Source organism: Amphiura filiformis, chromosome 12 (assembly GCF_039555335.1).
Source record: "Amphiura filiformis chromosome 12, Afil_fr2py, whole genome shotgun sequence".
NCBI classification, from domain to species: Eukaryota; Metazoa; Echinodermata; class Ophiuroidea; order Amphilepidida; family Amphiuridae; genus Amphiura; species Amphiura filiformis.
The window spans coordinates 11,964,596-11,983,627 of record NC_092639.1 but is presented as its reverse complement, the minus strand read 5'-3'; the positions used below and the strand labels follow the sequence as shown (position 1 = coordinate 11,983,627).

Sequence of the window (19,032 nt, the reverse complement as noted above, 5' to 3'; positions counted from 1 at the left end):
TTTTTTAAGCATCCCTTCAATTTATTGCTTGTCAATGCATAAAATTTGCCAAATGTACAAACTATCAAGTTATAAAAATTATTGTTGCTTGCCTGTTTGTTTTAATTGAAGCTAATGACTGCTCTTTGTATGATTCACAGATTTGATTGTTTCAAAAAGGTAGCAAAGGCGGACGGTTTCCTTGGATTATACAAAGGTGAGATTCATTTATGTACTGTAAATACATGTAATAACTCTCCCTTCATAATGCTGTTATATTTAAACTTAACCACCCTGCGTATTACCAGCACAAAGAAATGGAAAGCCCAAGTACCGTACTGACGCGAGCATAGTCCCACCCCGTTTTTGGGTGAACATTTTTCAAAATTGGGGGATGGGACTATACTCGAATTTCAAAAGTTTTTTATTTTTTCGGTTTTGTAGTGTCCCTGGACCTAGACCTAAATGCTAGGATCATTCATGGTTGACCTAAAAAAAATAAAAAATTGAATTTTGCACGGTGTTTTGTGTTTTTAATATGAAAATTGATACTTTGTTTTCATGTCATACTCTATTAATGATATCAAAATGCATTGCCTCCCCTGCCCCCTCCCCCCGGTTCCGCCGCCGATGTAATCAATGTTAACGAAAAAAGATATTTACAAGTACCAAGCATCATCTTACATGCAAGCTTTTCATTTTTTTTTTTTTTTAATTTCTGAAATTTTTCGAAAATTTGGGGGTGGGACTATACTCGCGTCAGTACGGTATATCCCACATGATGCGATTACAAAAATTATCTGAACACACATGAAGCATAAGAACATAGAGAAGAATCCATAGCTGAGCCTCATATTCTATTGACTGTTAACTGCCCTCTTGTAGACCTTTTACAACTGATATTAAAAATAATGCGAGTCGTCATTTTAAAACAGTCACAATTTCAGTGATTTTACAATGGGTGCCAAAGTACAAGTAGATATGGCTTCAGTTTAAAAAAAGAATGCAGTGATTTATAGTGCGCTATGTACCGGCATAACGCCTAGACGTTGAACCACGACCCTCAGTACACTTTACAGCTTATCATACAATGTAAAATGTGAACAATCATGATGTGTGTTCCATCGCACATTACATATTATCTGTGCCTATTAATATATTTTATAATACCGTATTTCGTCGAATAAACGCCCCCGGGGGCGTTACATTTTCCCAAGGGGGGGCGTTTATTAGAGGTCATTTTTGTATTTAAAATTCCCGTTAAAATCATTAGGTAAGCTTAAAAGTCACGCTAAAATGACGAACTATGACCTTTTGACACTGACTTTTGGTTCACTTTGGTTCGAATGCAGATTTTCGCCATTTATTGCTGCTACTCGCGACCATGTGAGCAACTTGGTAAGCTTACTACACAAGATAGGATGGAAATATCAGAATTTTTGAAACTTCTTGGTTGAAAAAAAGTGGTGGGGGCGTTTATTTGAGGGGGGCGACTATTTGACGAAATACGGTATTACCTACATTCAAATTATACTATTCAGCAAATTCCTTCAGAGGTGTCTTTCTGCTCTGTCTGATTATCGTGTAAAAAGAACTAGGTCACACGATGCAACGCAGCTTGACCAGCGAATGAGGTGCCGATGCAATAATGATGTGATTCAATTAGCCAATCAGAACACCACTTCCGTATACACCATAAACTGCGCCAAATTGGCAGACCGTTGAAGAATTATTTTTGCTCACCTGCAGCAGAGTTTTTTTTTCATATTTTGCATTATATTGTGAGCAAGAGGACAAATCTACAAACAATTCATAACCTCATTAATATACGCGAAGCCTGTAATCCAATCAAAAGAAATTGATTGCCTGACCGCGCACTAATTGCGAGGTCATTAATTAGAGGTTAATAACTGCGCATCGGTTATTTGGAGGGCATTGTGAAATATCTAAACATTTTGCCTTTGGAGGCCCCGAGGGATATTCCGAGGTCCAAAGCAAAATGTTTAGATTTTTTCACAATGCCCGACATATTACCGATGCAAAGTTATTAACCTCATTCATAACCGTCACTTTAATCTCTTCCCCTTACAAAATAACACAAAATTTTGCTCAAAAGTTTATAAAAATAGATGATTTTTACATCTTCCCTTTCCCAAAATCGATCAGGCTAAAACATGACGACCAATAACAAAAGTGCGTATCACAATCTGTGCAAATATGGTAGCGCGCAATCCAAATGACGGCAGCCGCAGCAGCGCGCAGTTTGTTCGACGCTGACAACAACATAAACGCCGGTCAATTGTGTGCGACATTGGAACAATTATGCATTTTGCGGTCAATTGTGAGATATTAATGACCTCGATTTGCATTCGCGTTTTCACAAATAACTAAATGTAATTGGATCGCACACATCATGTTTATTATTAATGAGGTTATGAATAACTCACAATGACTCACATTATGGCAACGCACACGCCTACGCGATGTTGTCGCGCTTCTGTGATTGGTAGCTCTTGTTGTCGGGCGAATGTTATATTCGCCTGGTTGATTTTTTTTGTAGGGTAGGTTACAACAATGATTAAAACTGGTTATATTTAACAGCGTTTTATGGCATAAAATAACATAAAATGCCATTTTGATTTGTTCAAAATATTAGATACGACGGTAATGAATGACAATAATAACTTTGCACCATCTATTTTGAGGTCATTGTGTGAAATCGGAGGGTTTTGTTTTGGGCCTCGGTATTTTTCCTCGGGAGCTACCGCTCCTCGGAAAAATACTCGCCCAAAACAAAACCCTCCGATTTCATACAATGACCTCAAAATAGATGGTGCGCAGTTATTATTGTCTAAATATTGACATCTGTATTATGCTTCGCTTTTCAGGGTATGGTGTTAACGTGACACTTATCACACCAGAGAAAGCCATTACATTAGTTGGAAATGACTTCTTCAGACAACTCCTACTCACAGAAAAGTAAGTTGTAAATAAATAAAAGACCAAACTTGCCAAAGTTACACAGGTTAGGGAGAATTGACGGTCACAGAACATGACATGTTGTTTGCGGATTTGGAATTTTAATGCGGAATTGTCAGTGTTACACAAATTGCTATTTTTTATGTTATTTTTAAAAATCAATGTTGGACTTTTGACAGGCACATGTAATATGAGGTTTATTACATGTAGCGAAGCTGGCAAAGATCATTTTCAATACATCTAGACAGAATGGGGTGAAGTGTTGGAAATATTCTGGCTTCGTGAACAGATGTACGTTACGATCACATTTTGCATGCATCATGATGGTATTCAGCAGTACCACAATGCATAAGGGCTCATATTGAAATACCCTACCACATTTTCACACAGAAAGAAGGCAGGATTCCCCTCGCTAAGCGCGCGCCTTAGGAAAGCTCGGTCAGGAAAGCGCGCTCCTAATTTACATTGTGTAAGTGGCTAATTGCAGTGTTATAATCACACAGGATTTTAACAAAAGAAGGCTAGCACAGGAAAGCTGCAGGATGGTGCACACCTTCCTGTGTAAGGGAATTTCAAAAAGAGCCCTAATATTATATTATAAGATATTACTTATTATAATATTTTCACAAGTTTTCTCCGCATTTGAATCCAAATGCTATGTGTAACTGTAATATAAATATGTCATTTTTGATGTGCTTTACATGCTTTTAGAATAAGTTAAGCAAGCTTGAAACTTGTTTTAAATGAAATTTGCTTGAACTTCAAGAGTTTTAGTTCACACCTAGGTTTCATTATCATTGAGGTATAGGACTTTTTATTTTTTCGGAGAAGAGCAGGTAGGGCAACTACTTGATTATATTTCTACATGTTCATACTACATACTCTGAAAATTTTAGAAAATTCGCACGAGACAGTTTTTTTAAATCACATTTTTGTTCCTAAAACGGTGGTTATAGTGCCCTCAACGGGCACTCTCTCCATAGGGCTACATGTAAAGACCAGTTATAGACAAATGGCCCTAAAATAAACGGACTCGTGCGAATTTCCTCAAATTTTGCACATGATGTAGATTTAACATCTGGAATGTAATGCAAGTGATGTCGTTGCTGCTCTTCTAAATTCATTTTTAATATGTCCGCCCCAGACCAAGGTGTTCAGAATGACTTATTCTGCATTGTCAATTCTCACACTCCTCTTCTGCATGGTATCCTGCTGGAACTTCCTACCCCACATTTACGACCAATTACTACACTCCAAAACGCCACTAACGTCGAGTTCATTTGAGAAAGACTACGATGTAGTACGAAACGTCATTGAGGTATGTTTACCATCCTATACCGAAATACTTTTGGATTTGTACACCAGAACTTTTGTAAATAACCTTTATAACCTTGTTATCATTTTCTTTGTAGAAAAACAGTACCACGAGAGATTCTCGCTGGTGCAGGTGCAGGGTTATGTCAAATCATTGTGACCACACCTATGGAAATGCTGAAAATACAACTCCAAGATTCAGGCAGATCAGGTATGAATGATATACACTAATATACTAGGATCCTGGCTTACCACTAACATCAGATATCATTTTGTCCTTCCATTTTGCTAGTCGTTACGAATTTTGAGAGAGAGAGAGGGAGAGATTCCTAACCATAAGCAGTTAAGTTAGCTCAATCGAAAAGGCATTTGACTATGGTAACCCTGGCGGTGGTTTAGTATACTCTCATGGAAAAAAACTTGAAATTCCCCTGGACAAGTCCTGCTAATTGTCTAGTTGTTGCCCGTACAAAACTCGGGGAGCTGATCCTGGTTGCGATGGCCAATTGTGGAATGTCTAGGGGGTGTGCTGTTAAAGCTGCAAAGTCGCTGAATAGTGGTCAGCGACAACCTGTAAAGTGTGCTGAGGCATGTGGATCAACGTCTAGGTGCCTGTGTCTAGCGCACAATAAATCACTGCACCTTTTTTTAAATGCTCCCTTGGAGCTCCTGGATTTCAGTTTCCAAAACACAATTTTTTAAGATGCAAAAATACTACGGTGTTGCCATATGCATGCTGTTCAGCATCACAGAAAAGTGCACAATTTGTTAATAATGTTCTGTTTTACACACATTTTATTCATTCATGGATATTTTTAATGCAAAATAAATCAGCACCCTCTTGCTAAGAGTTTGGGCAGTTAGATGCTTGTGCCTTAGATCATGCTTTTAGTTAATTATCTAAAACCGTAGTTAAATTTCAGGCAAATTTCATCATTTTGCTGAATTTAGATCATTCTATGCTTGTATCCTAGACTTCCCAAACAACCTGTTATATAATTTTAACAACTCCTTGTAACGTCTGGCTGAATTAAAGTAGAATAATTACATAGAATTTTTATCATTTGTAAAACTACTAAGCCCAGTAAATATGCTTGTAAACTCATTTATGCAGTTTAACATCAAGATGCAGATTGACAGTGTTTTCTGATGTCAAAAACCGTTTTTAGTGATAATTTAAAGAATTGTTAAGTTCTTAGTTTGAAATATGGAGTTTGACCTTTGTTTATGTCCTCACTCATTACTGGTCATTTTATGCATAGGACGTGTAATTAAGATGTAGCTCAGACTCATTGTATATGTAGTGTGCACACAGAATTATATAGAGAAGGAGAACCGGGACTCCCTATACCGGCATGTACAATCGCGCCGTCAGCTATGGGGAGAAAATTGGGGGTATTCGGGTCCTTGCCGACGGTGTGCGGAGACGAACGAAAACAATTCTGCGTCTCACATCAAGCGTCTTGGTACTCGCGTGCAGGTCGCATCAAGTGCGTCTCTCAAATGCGCCCATCATCCATGTCGCGTTTGCATGACTACTGAATGCCTCGGCGCATTCGAGGGAAACCGAATACCCCAATTTTTGCTCCATGCCTGTATCAAGATGGCGGTCGAGTCCTGGTTCTCTGGTTTTAATTCTGTGAGTGTGCAACATAACTTGCATGTTGGCAAATTAAATGATGCAATGTTTATGACCAAACCATCTGAAAACCTGTCGGCAAATCTTGTACCAGTGCACGTTAGTTTTCTTTAAAATCCATTCATGTAGAATTCTATACTCCTAATGGTGCATGTGTAGATCATATTTAATCAATATTAAGATGTACTCACATATCATTTTTCTTAAATTTCCTTCTTGAAAAAAAAAATGATTACAGCGGACAAAGTAGGAGGTACGTATCTACCATTTTCTCGTCATCCATGTCCAACCGGTGACCTGCAACTAGCGAAATGGCCAGAAATAGGTTTCAAATACTCTGCGGAGGGAGTTGTACATAAATTCTGTGACACTGTCGACCAAGAAGAGGAAGACACCGAGTGCTGATGAATAGAGAAGAAGGCTACTATCAACTAAGCAGAATTCTGTAACGAGGTTGGCAGATACCAGGTTGGAGACTCATCGGGACATGGACCAGACCCCCCCAGGTGAATGCAGTGTCACAGATTTGAAGAACAACTTTATCTCTCTAAGATTTTGAACCCTTATTTCTACTAGGTTCCCTCAAGTGGAGTGAGCGAGCAAGGTCCACATTGTGATGGGTGACTCAAGGCCATCTAGCTTTGTAAACAGCAGCCTGATATTCACACAGTGCAGCTAAATCATAGGGTCCACTCTCTACATATGTGCTGAAATGAAAGAAAATTATGAGCAGCGTACACACTGTTTACCAAACATAGTCACAACTTATTAAAGGCATTATTTGATTTCAGACAAATTTTTGTTATTCAAGTTTGAACAAAATTAACCAAATTTATATTATTAAAAACAAACAAAAATGTTGTTACATTGGATTTTGAAAGTCTTGTTAAAATTTAATTGTTGGCTTGTGAAGTATTTTGTGAAGTATCCCAATGTTGCAGTTTGAACTATAAAATTTGCCTGGTAAAATTTTCATAACATCTTATATTCTAATTATTCCTTTTTGTTACGGAGCCATTTAATTACTCTTAATGCTTAGCTTTCTTTGCTAATTTTGTGTAGCCCATGCATTCTTTTGAATCCAATAAATCTTCATAAAGATGTATCTTGAAGCATCAATATTTTCTTTCATTTCTTTGCACTGAAAGCTCAATTGTGACTTGCTCCCACAAAATGATGGTTAAGTCGGAAGTTGGCAGTTTCGAGACCTGGCTGTTGATTTCATGTTTTTTGTGTAATGCACAATCCAGTCGTATGTCAAGACTGTACCCCATTCTCAAAGGACATACAGTAAGCCAAAAAATTAAGCTACCAGTTATGTTCAGCTCCTGTTTATCCTAAACAAAGACAGATAAGTCATAATTGGAACCAGTAGCCAATTATAGCTGCAATCTGCTGCATCTTTTAGCTCAAATTTAAGACCTCATTTGTTGAAATCATTCAAGAAATAAAAACACGACAATCTAAAAACCCAAGGAATATTCAAATTTAAAAGTTGCAGTTTGCGCCATTGCATGCCCTATTGATTTGTACACAAAGCGTTCTCAAGCAAGAGAACTACAGTCAGTCTACTCTGAAGTACAAAGTACCAATGCGGACGCACACATTGTGCCTACTTTGAAGGCACGCATCCCTCAGCAGAGATGCAGCACTGCCTACTGTTTACGCGCTGTATACGCGAACATTGTCACTTTGTACTTCAGAGTGGACAAACTGTAGCGCTGTGCTTCCATTGATAAGCACGCTAAAACTAGCGTTGTGCTTTCATTGATCAGAACACGAAAGGGCAACTTTTGATTTTGCCTATTCCTTAGATTTTAGTTCACCATTTCTTTAATTCTTCAACAAATAAGGTCTTAAATCAGAGCTAAAGAGTACAGGTATTGGCTGCTTGTTTTATTTTGGACATATTGGTCTTTTTTAGGATGTACAGGGATGAACACAACTGGTACCTTAATTCTTTGGCTTAATTACTGTACTACGTACTGGCTTTTTAGGTTGCCCCATTCACAAAGACCTACTGTTTTGTACAGGTTTGCATCAAATAAAGAACACCCAACTCAGCAGCCAGGGATTCTGGAAACTACCGACTTGTGACTTTACGCTCATTTACTGGGGGCAGGTTGCAAGTGGTTTAGAAAAAAGATGAGCCAGCTAGTCCATATGTGCATCACATCTCATGTATATTATGGTCAGCGGCTGGCTACACCACATGTTTTTTCAACTTTCCCTTATTTTAAAGAGTTTTTTTTTGCAGTGTTCAAATTTACATTACATAAGTAGACAACGAGGTGTTGACATAACAAGTATCATATTCATTCCACTAATGCCCATGCTCCAATAAGCATGCACTCAGCAATTTTCAACTTGCAAACCATGATCATGTTTTTTGCTGACTCAAATTATTTTAATTTAAGCTTAAGCTTACTTGCAGACAAGTTGTGGGACATTTAGCCTTGAAAGGCACAAATTGACTAACTAAAACAACCCATGCTTCTAAAACTATGACTGGGATAAATTTACAATGTGCATGATCTGCTCCGGAGGCCAAAGGAGACACTTAAGAAAATAAAATTTAAAGTTTTTTCACTGAAGGAAAAAAGTAACTCCCATCCAAAGTGACTTTGTTTAGTGCCCTGGGAACTTTGTGGAATGAATATGGTATATGTACATATAGGATGAGAATCATCTTGACGGCCCACAGTTCATTCCCTGTTAATAGATTATATGTGCAGTGAATCGATAGGAATTAGAATTGTATATAGATTAGGTGGAAACATGTCCTTTGCAGAAAGTGGAGATCCTGAGGGCAATATACACTTCCCTTTGTGTGTTTGCATGGACAGCACAGTGATTGACCAATGCACAGATTCCTACCTAATGCAAGATTTTTTTAAATAGTTTTGAATGATAATGTTAATATCCCAAATAACCACACTACCTTTGCATGCATTGACATCACATTAATGGTAGATGTGAAATGCTGTTTTGGAAATTTGTTCATTTGAGTTTGTTCTCCAAATTCATAACATTATACTAATGAGACATAATTAATAGTTGTAGGTTGCCAAGGCTGAAATTATTTGCGCACTGCCAATGTCTTGTGATTTTCGTTAATTTCAAGGCTTACTAAGTTACTAATTTGTTTTATCCTCATTTGTGAACCTATTTCCATTTTTGTCTCTCTCATTCAAAAAGTTTGGTTATTCCTTCACATAATTATACACAAAATTAGGGTTAGCTCAGGCTTTCTAATTCTTACATAAAACAATTATATGAAGGAGGTTTGAATGTCAGGAAGTGCTTTGTTATTACTATGCACTTACGACCATCTTGCATTCAGCTTGGCTGCAAACATCTTGGTCTTGTCATATCAACAGCGGGCTATTCCAGCTGAAATCCATACACCCCCTATGGAAGACAAGACCTTATAATGGGGTTACCTGAACGGGTGACTCCATTTGAAATCTATACCCCCATGTTTGGGATTATGGATGGATTTCAACTGGAATAGCCCTCTGTATCGACAGGCTAAAATATAATCAACATTTCTCTGACTCCCCTTTCACTAGACCTTTACAATTCAGCATATTTTTCATGCATGTTATAAGTACTTATAGCTAACTAATAATAAAAAGCAGCATGCACAGGACATAGCAACTTGTTATTATATTCTTCATTTCAAGCTCTTATTCTAAAATCCAACCAAAATGACATGAAAATATATAGTTAGCCCCTATGAAGCATATATACAACCAATTCAATGGTGGTCACGGATCCATGTCATTTGTGGAAAAAAGATGAGAAGAACATTCAATATGTTATCAATTCATATGACACAACCAATTCAATGGTGGTCCTTGATGCATGCCATTAATTTTGTGCAAAATATAGAGAAAATACAGTAAGTGATGTATTTTTGTCAATCCAATCATTTACTCCGTATCAGAGGACACATGATACATGTTATCGTTATCCCCCCCCCCCGATACACTTGGAGACTTTGAACTTGTAGGGTTTATACTTTGTATTTTGTGTTCTCTAAAACTAAATTGGAAATAGCATGAATATAGGATCGTTGACTGGAACCTTCACTATCGTATAGCTAGGGACTTGCAGAATAGTTTCTTAAGTTTAAATGTTGAGGAACTTAAAGAAATGGAGCTCAGACAAACTGGCATTATATTATAATAAAGGAGAGAAAAAATCAGAACCGTTCGGATTCGAACCAGCGTGCACTAACGATTACATGTCGTTGGCTCACCACCACACGCCATAACAGCTCATGGCGGATCAGCCGGCGAATTGAACATGTAATGATTTTATTCTCTCGTAAATGTCGCACAGCCAATGTTGAGGAACTTATTAATTTTGATTTCTATTTCTGTCGCAGATAATGTCTAATTTTAGAGGCTGCTTTATATGTCAATATGATTTTGCCTTGTACCATAGTTGTAAGATGTTTACCCAGGTGTTGTGACGACTGTTTGTGTTTTCTTGATTGTAGCTTTTTATTTAGAATCCATTTGGAATGCTAAACCTGTATTTTTGTTCAAATTAATTTTGATTGCTTTGTGACAAATTGCCTGGGCAAATTGCTATAAAATCATTTCAATGGCTGATATTTCTTTCACGTTATTGCCATTTTTTGCAGCATTTGTACTTTATCCTATTTTTTTTCTTGCTATTGTGCATCAGTGATCATACATGTGGCAAATTTGCAAAAACAGCTTGGTGACCAGTTCTAAGCAGAGCTTTGCAATTGCATTGTTACCTTTGTATAATGTTTCGGTGTATGTATCGTACACATAATTTGTATTCTACATTGTCTTCTAAGTTTTGATCCCGCCGTTTTACAATTATTGCTCTTATTTGCTGTAATAATAAATGCTGTTTTCATTTAAATTTCATTATTATTAATTTATTTCGGGGTTTCAAATTTCTTACTATTTAAGAACTAGCGTACCTACCCCCTTTGTGTAATAAATATTACAATCTCTACAATTACTTCGCAGCTGAAGTCTCTTCTACCAACATTTTTTTAAATTTTTATGATGTATGAAATTTGGATTAATCATGGCTGCATTTTCTTTTTTCTTTCCATCATGTTCGTTGATGAAATTGGATAAACCACCTGTTTATTATATAAACAATTCCACGGTACCAGCTCACAAGGTAGAACATGTACCCGAGCATGCGCATCATCACCCCAGGAAACCGCACGGGACAAGAGGTTTTGCATCAGGAGCGGCTACTGAAGCTGCTATGGCTGAGACCAAACCTTCTGCCCTGGCTATCGCAAGGGAATTGATTAAGACCGAGGGTATCAGGGGTGTGTACAGAGGATTCTTTGCCACGTGCGCAAGGGATGTGCCGTTTTCTGCCATTTATTTTCCAATGTTTGCTCATTTGAATGCTATGGTAAGTAAGACCAAAAAAAAAAAAGTTGTTTGTTTGTCCTCCACCGCCCGCTCCTCAGATGAAGGCCTGACCAATATTTTTTTTTTTTTTTTTTTTTTTTTTTATAAAAATAAGTAAAATTCAATTTTTTTCCAGATTTGGAGTATCTCTGGACCTAGCTAGAGCTAAATGCTAAGATCTTTCATGGTTGAAAATAAAAAAGCCCACCAAATCATTAAAAGACTATGACATGAACACAAATTATAACTTTAACTGCATATTAAAGAAACAAAATGTTGGTTTTTTTTTAAGACACCGTGAATGATTGTAGCATTTAGTTCTAGCAAGGTCCAGAAATACGCCAAACCGAAAAAAAATAAAATAAAATAAAATAAAAATCCGCCCGCCCGCACGTCCTCTTTCAAAGCTGTGGAGGACAAACAAACAATTATTTTTTTTTTGCCTAACTCTCAGTAAATGGGCTATTCCAGTTGAAATCCTTACACCACCTATGGAAGACATGACCTTGATCTCCCACACAGGGAGTGTAAATTTCAAAGGGGATTACCTGAACGGGTGACTCCATTTGAAATCTACACCCTGTGTGGAAGATTAAGGTTATGTCTTCCATAGGGGGTGCATAGATTTCAACTGTAATAGCCCAATTTCATTGCAGACTGTATCTATATGTATCCATTTGTGGCATAAATTGGCGGTTAAACGCTAGTTCTTCCATGGTTTTGACTGGCTGCTGGGCTCTGACGCAATCCCTCAGTTTAATGATCAGAAGAATTGAAGAGAGAGTTGGTCATTTTGGCCTGAAGGGGTGCAATTTATTAGCTGCTGAAGTAAAAAATTCTGTTTGCTTTGGTGGGCTTCAAGATTGTAACAGTTCTTCCATGTTACCACACACTTGTCACCATGTGATCTACTACAGACCAAATAATTTAGGTACCAGTTATGTTCCCCCTGTATATCCTTTAAAAAAAGATAAAAAATATCAAAATTAAAATCAGGAACCAATACCTCTGTACCCTTTAGCTCTGATTTAAAGCCTCATTTGTTGGCCACAACAAACAAATGATGTGCATTCTATTGTTAATGTTCTGAACAAGAGGATGCGGTTAAATTCTACCAAACTCTAGAAGAAATAAAGTATAGCAAATACTGGCATTGACATTAAATCACTATTATATATCAAACCTAATACTTCAAGAAAACTTCTGAAGTAAAAGTCATTAAATGTTGAGGATTTTTCACCATTAATCAACCAACACAGTTTTAATTTTCATCATTCACTCAATATTTGTTATCTTTTTTTGATACAGGGCATTAAGGAGGAGGGAGGCAAGGCCAGTTTTGGTCATTCATTTGTAGCTGGTTGTTTCTCTGCTACCCTGGCATCTCTCGTAGTCAATCCCATTGATGGTAAGTAGCTATTTGTGTCTGTGTGTGTGTGCAATGTGTTTCTTTGTTTTGTGTGCGCATATTCATGAGGTTATGAATTAGAGGTTAATAACTGGGCATCGGTTATTTGGAGGGCATTGTGAAAAATCTAAACATTTTGCCTTTGGAACCGAGGAATATCCCGATTCCGAGGTCCAAAGGCAAAATGTTTAGATTTTTCACAATGCCCGACATATTACCGATGCAAAGTTACTAACCTCATTCATAACCGTCACTTTCATCTCTTCACTTTACAAAATACCACACAATTTGCCTCAAAAATAAACAATTTTTACGTTTTGCCTTATCAAAAATCGATCAGGCTAAAACAGAACGACCAATAACAGAAGTGCGTATCACAATCTGTGCAAATATGGTAACGCGCAATCCAAATACGGCGGCCAGCGCGAGCGCAGTTTGTTCGACACACGGCGCGCGCGGAGGTTACGCTGACGGCGCGGAGGTCCACTGTTGTTTATTAGTGACCGCGTTCAGCGTTTACGTTTTTCCAAATAAATATAAATGATTGGATCGCATGTATCGCGTATATTAATGAGGTTATGAATGAGTTGCAATGCTCTGTACTTTTATGCCACAGTTTTCTATATATTTCTGTTTGGGGGATTTTCTGAAAAGCCTTGTATATAGTAGATATTCATATCCCAGCTGTTAAGACACCACCAACATGAATACAGAAATTATGTTGTACATAAAAGCTGTTCAATTGAAAGTCTCATTTAATGAAAATAATACCTTTATTTACACTACCATTTTCATACACAGTGATAAAGACACGTCTTCAGTTGATAGACCACGCCCACGGGGACCACACCTACACCGGTATTCGTGACTGCGCCACCACCATGTTAAGGCACGAGGGCGTAAAAGCATTCTTCAAAGGCGCCATGTGTCGGGCTATGGTCATCGCACCGCTGTTTGGCATCGCTCAGGGTGTCTACTATGTTGGTGTCGGAGAATACATTTTAGGCGTCAAGAAATAGACGATGACGGTTAGTGAGTATTGTGGAAGTCATTGTTGACATGCAAACGGCACTGATTGGAATATGAACCTGTTTTGCTATGACATCAGTGACAGCAAGATCCACTTCCCATCATGCATTTGTGCATTTATATTCTGCACATGGTTCATGTAATGCCAAGCAATGGTCTAATGCTGTTGTGCATCACATACATGCTCCAACAATACTATTTGGCTGTTCCAGTTTAAATACATACACCTATGGAAGACATGACCTTACTCCTCCCCGCAGGGAGTGTGAATTGGGGCTACCTGAATTGGTGGTGACTCCATTTGAAATTTACACCCCCTGTGTGTGAAATTAAGGTCATATCTTCCATCGGGGTGTATGGTTTTTAAATGGAATGGTCCATCGGAACAGTCGCTCCTAATGGTTTGCTTACACCATCCAGAAGTACTGCCAGACAAGAGGTTGATGTCCTTCATCTCTATGTGAATTTAATTAGGAATGACCAAATATGGTGCTGGTTGGTATATATATATTTTAAGGAAAAAATACAAAAAAAAAATTCCCTGTGCTTTATTCAAGTATTGTAAAAAATACCTATAAAAATTATTATAGTTTTTTATCCTATATGTTAAGATCACAAAGTGATGTAATATGTGTATATTGTGATCTTGATGTACAACTTAGAATATCAAATATTGTGGTAGAGATAGAGAAAGACCTACTGTTAATTACTTGCCCCCAACAAGATCTACAAATACTGTTGTTTCACCTCAAGATCATAGGTGCATATTTCGATTGTGACATTGTCAACTTAGCTAAGCTAATTCCGCACAGGTGCACATGCATACAAAGGTTTGTTTGCACGCTTGGGGGAGTGCAACCACGTTATAGCACAGACGTCATCGATCACTGCCAAACTTGAGGTGAAACAAAGTGTAGAAGATGTGCCGTAAATCTGCTATTCCAGTTAAAATCCATACACCCCCATGGAAGGCTGATCTTAATCTCCCACGCAGGGGGTGTAGATTTCAAATGGAATCACCCATTTAGGTAACCCCATTTGAAAATCACACTCGCTTGTGTGGAAGATTAAGGTTATGTCTTCCATAGGGGGTGTGTGGATTCAACTGGAACAGCCCAATTGGTTTGAACAAAAGCTCTAGATCTACTAGTTTGACCTTAATACAAGTGCAGAAAATTTGTGTCAGCAATAACCATAATTCCTTAGTAATATTACTAAATCTATGGTTGTTGACCTTTGGTATCATTATGTTAAAAATTCAGTTTTGGATAAGTACAAAATGCAGTACTTCTGGTATATTTCAGAATTCACCTGAAATAATCTTTTTTGCAGCTTCTAGATAGAGTTTGACATTTAAGAGAACAGTTGATGAATTATTCAATAATGTTAACTGATATTTGTGAGCATAATGTGTCTGAAATAACTATCTTAAAAAAAAAGAAGGTGAATCGTGCAAACCCAAATATCAAATGGTACACAATGGTGCTCTCTGTTCTTGTGTATGAGCGTAATGGTGGAAATCGTAGCATTTAGTAATAAAATTTAGTGTCTGACCGATCAGGTCCTTATCTGAATCGGCCGATTGACCAATCAATTCCCTCTTTGATCTGCCGATTCGATCACCGATCACCGATTACCAATTCCCCAATTGTATTAACAATGGCTGCCATCGCCTTGAGTAAATTTCACCCGTTTGTTGAAAGGGTACTTGTACATGTACGATACGCAAAGTATTATTATGTATGCTCTGAGCACAAAAAACACACTCCCGTATTCATTTAAAATACTTAATTTGACCATGATTATTATCAGTTCAATTTACCTTTTCCCCCTGATGTCCGAGTCCGTCGAATCATTCGATCGATCGCCCCATTTTAATATTGTGTTTACGTTCAAGTCAGTGTGAGTTTTGCACACAGCCCGTAGCTCTCTCCAATCTGACATGCACGTGTTTAACCCGGAAGCACAGCACTGTGACCATTGTGCATGTCAGATTGGAGAGAGCTACGGGCCGTGTGCAAAACTCACACTGACTTGAACGGTATGATTATAAGTTTATCGCCTACAAAGCTTGTTCTTTTGCTAAATTTCGCTTGATTTAACTAGTTTATTTCGAAGAAATATACCAATAAATGAATACTTGTTAAGCTTCAACAACTACTTTCATGATATTGGGTGATCGGTGCATTACATCGGCGGATGAAGGAAAAATCGGCCGATGCAGATCACTACCGATAAGCTAATAATCGGCCCGATTCGGAAGCTACCGATCAGATCGGTCAGTCTCTAATAAAATTACATAATTGCTTTGCATTTTAAATCCCCGTCACAACACTTGGCAAATTCACAAAGGCTAGTAGTAAGGCAACATAAGTCTCCAATCCTACTATACCCTAGTTTTGGGATGGAAGATATGTAGATACTTATCACTACATCCTTTACTTTTGCAAATCTTTGTGAAACTGAACCAAAACGGAAGGGTACAAAATTAGAAATGAAGTTATTGCTACAGGCCTCAATCAGAAGACCTATACTAGGACGATTATTTTTACAAAATGTGCATACTTCAAGCACCCAGCATGTAATTGCGCAGTGCCGCTGATTGGCTACTCGCACAATCTGCGGATAGTGGGCATCAGTATTAAGCCCTTCCCCCTAGTTTGTAGATGTAGACAGCAAGCTTGTACTGTGTATAGAAGTAATAATACACAAATCAGTTTAGGGATGAAATCAGAACTCGACCGGCGGGTTCCAGGCGTTTCCATCCGGTTGCTATTGTTCCAAACAATGGAAAACAGATGGAACCGCCGGTCGAGTTTTGATTTCATCCTTACCATACGAAATTGGTGGATACTTTGTGCAAACTTTGTAACAAATACTTAAAAGCAAACATCAACATACGGGTCTTAGATGTATTTGATCTTAGTTTCACTTTGTTGTCACTCTTTGGATGGCGTACTGTTCATTATTGGGCCATACACCCCTTATGGAAGACATGACCTTAATCTTCCACACAGGGAGTGTGGATTTCATTCAGGGTTACATAAATGGGTGACTCCATTTGAAATATGTCTTCCATGGGGGTAGAATAGCCCATTTGTGCACAGTAGTCTTGTCAAAGCAAAAACCACTTGAACAGATCTAGTTCTCTTGCAAATATGCATATAAAGATAATATGTGTGACGTGTATAGTTGGATGTAGGTTATTTTCATAGTTGTAAACAATGACAGTGCATTTGTGAAGGTTGTCATTCATCCAGGTATAATCAAATATAAAATTAGACTCGTTAAAACTATTCAACTGGACTCACCGTCCGTGAATCCAGTTGAATAGTTTTAACGAGTCTAATTTTATAAATGACAGTGCAGCAATTAAGTGACAATATAATGTAGTTGTAGCCTGATACACACATTCCTTCTGTAGTGCACACTTCATTCTTTTTATGTGTACTTGAATGTGAGAAAAAAGAAGTCCACTTATTGTCTTTGTATTAAGAATTGTATGACAATATCATTGTAAAAAAACAACTCCCTCCTATCCCATTTTTTACTCTGATGATGTGACAGTGATGTCAACGCATTAAGGCAGCTGTTTTGCTTACGCATCTATGCAGCCTCGGCATCTTTAATCATGCACGTTTGTATGCCAGTGCATTGAGCGAACACTAGCGATTTGAGGCTGCACCCAAAGCAATTGGCACTGACGTCACTACCACATCAGGGTGAAAAATGGTCTAGAAATACATGTATACATAGCTGCTTTAAACAAACATTCCGTAATGATATTCTTGATGTGCTGAATGTTTCTTTGCAGTGATCTTTATATTATGATATTGACAAAATTTCCCCATGTACATGATGTATGTTCAACATCAATTAACAAGTAAAATATAAACAATGTAGCAGGGTTTACAAATTATTACAAGCATTTGTAGGTTTCATTATTCATGTGGCACCATAACATGCTTAATTCTTCCTCTATAATGTCCGTGCTTGTTGTTTTCCAACAAAAGTTTAATTTGCTCTTTAATGAAGTTAATCAAAAGCTGTTTTGTATTGAATGCAACAGTATAATGAATGTGTCGGTTTCTAGCTGAACAGCCACCAGGGTTGTTAGCAGTTCACCAAACCAAACATTCAGGACGAGTCAAAACAGTTGACCGAATCTATGAGCTCCTGTACATCACTGGTATCGCTGTACATAAATTAAGTGCGGTCAAGACACTGAATGTCACTTGAGTCAGTTACTCATTTCGACTCATTTCGACTCAGTTACTCATTTTAAATCGAGTCACACGACACACGTCATTACTTATTGCAACTCTGACAGTCATAGCAGTAAGGAGTGTGAATGTTGAGTCACAATTCATTGCTATATAACTTTGACAATTATACATGCAATTTCAAATTAGGGTGATTCCATTTGAAATCTACACTCCCTGTGTGGGAGCTTAAGGTCCTGTTTTCCATAGGGGTGTATGGATTTCAAATGGAATTGCCTGTTTGTTTGAAAGTATAGAGTCGTGTATTTACCAAGCAATACCAATGTACTGTCCAATCTGCCTTGGATTGGTAGATTTAATATGAATGCTCGCTATTGTTTATTTTTGAGTAGAATTTAAGACATCATATTATTTTATCAAGGAAATTCATAAACAGTGAGTAATATTTCTTTATTGCCTGTATTAATGCAAAATTCATGACCAGATGTGAAGCACTGCATATAGACAGCAATTAATTTCTGACTCTACTTGATACGCTTGGTTACATATATGTACCAGGTGCCATTTATGTGTGCGCTTAAAGAAACATTATATGGTGCTAGCTCCATTCGCCATGAAATATTGGCAATGAAAATCACACTTAAAATTTCTATTTATTATTACTGAAAATGCGCTGAAAAAATATTTCAGTTTGGTAAGGAGATTGTCAGGTAGCTCATGAACACTGAAATTCACCGAAACACTTCTGAAAAGTTTAACCTGGGGCTAACCACGCTGAAAATCTACTGAAAAGCTTCTGAAAGGAAATGAACTTGATAATCACACTGAAATTGTGCACAAGAAACCGTGGCAGCAGTAATCAGTGGGTATTCCTTAATCTCACTGAAATAGATTTAACCACACTGAAACGGGCTAACCAATGCTATTGTTATGGAATGCTCATTGCCCATTATATAAGTTATACTAAAATGCAGTAAACCTTTGACGAGCGTGTATTGTAAGGATACATCGCATATTTACTGCGTTACGCGACTTGTCTCT

General features: G+C 37.6%; 1 protein-coding gene across 1 annotated transcript in view; it reads left to right on the top strand.

Annotated features, from left to right (window-relative positions):
- LOC140165796 (mitochondrial glutamate carrier 2-like) overlaps nt 1-15,305 on the top strand; it is a 42,476-nt gene extending 27,171 nt beyond the window's left edge. The window contains exons 5-11 of the mRNA XM_072189118.1: nt 141-196; nt 2,868-2,958; nt 4,371-4,483; nt 6,150-6,164; nt 11,079-11,332; nt 12,640-12,739; nt 13,541-15,305. Coding sequence (XP_072045219.1) covers nt 141-196; nt 2,868-2,958; nt 4,371-4,483; nt 6,150-6,164; nt 11,079-11,332; nt 12,640-12,739; nt 13,541-13,758 — 847 coding nt within the window. The 3' untranslated portion in view covers nt 13,759-15,305. The remainder of the gene's footprint in view (nt 1-140; nt 197-2,867; nt 2,959-4,370; nt 4,484-6,149; nt 6,165-11,078; nt 11,333-12,639; nt 12,740-13,540) is intronic.
- Nucleotides 15,306-19,032: the final 3,727 nt, after the last annotated feature.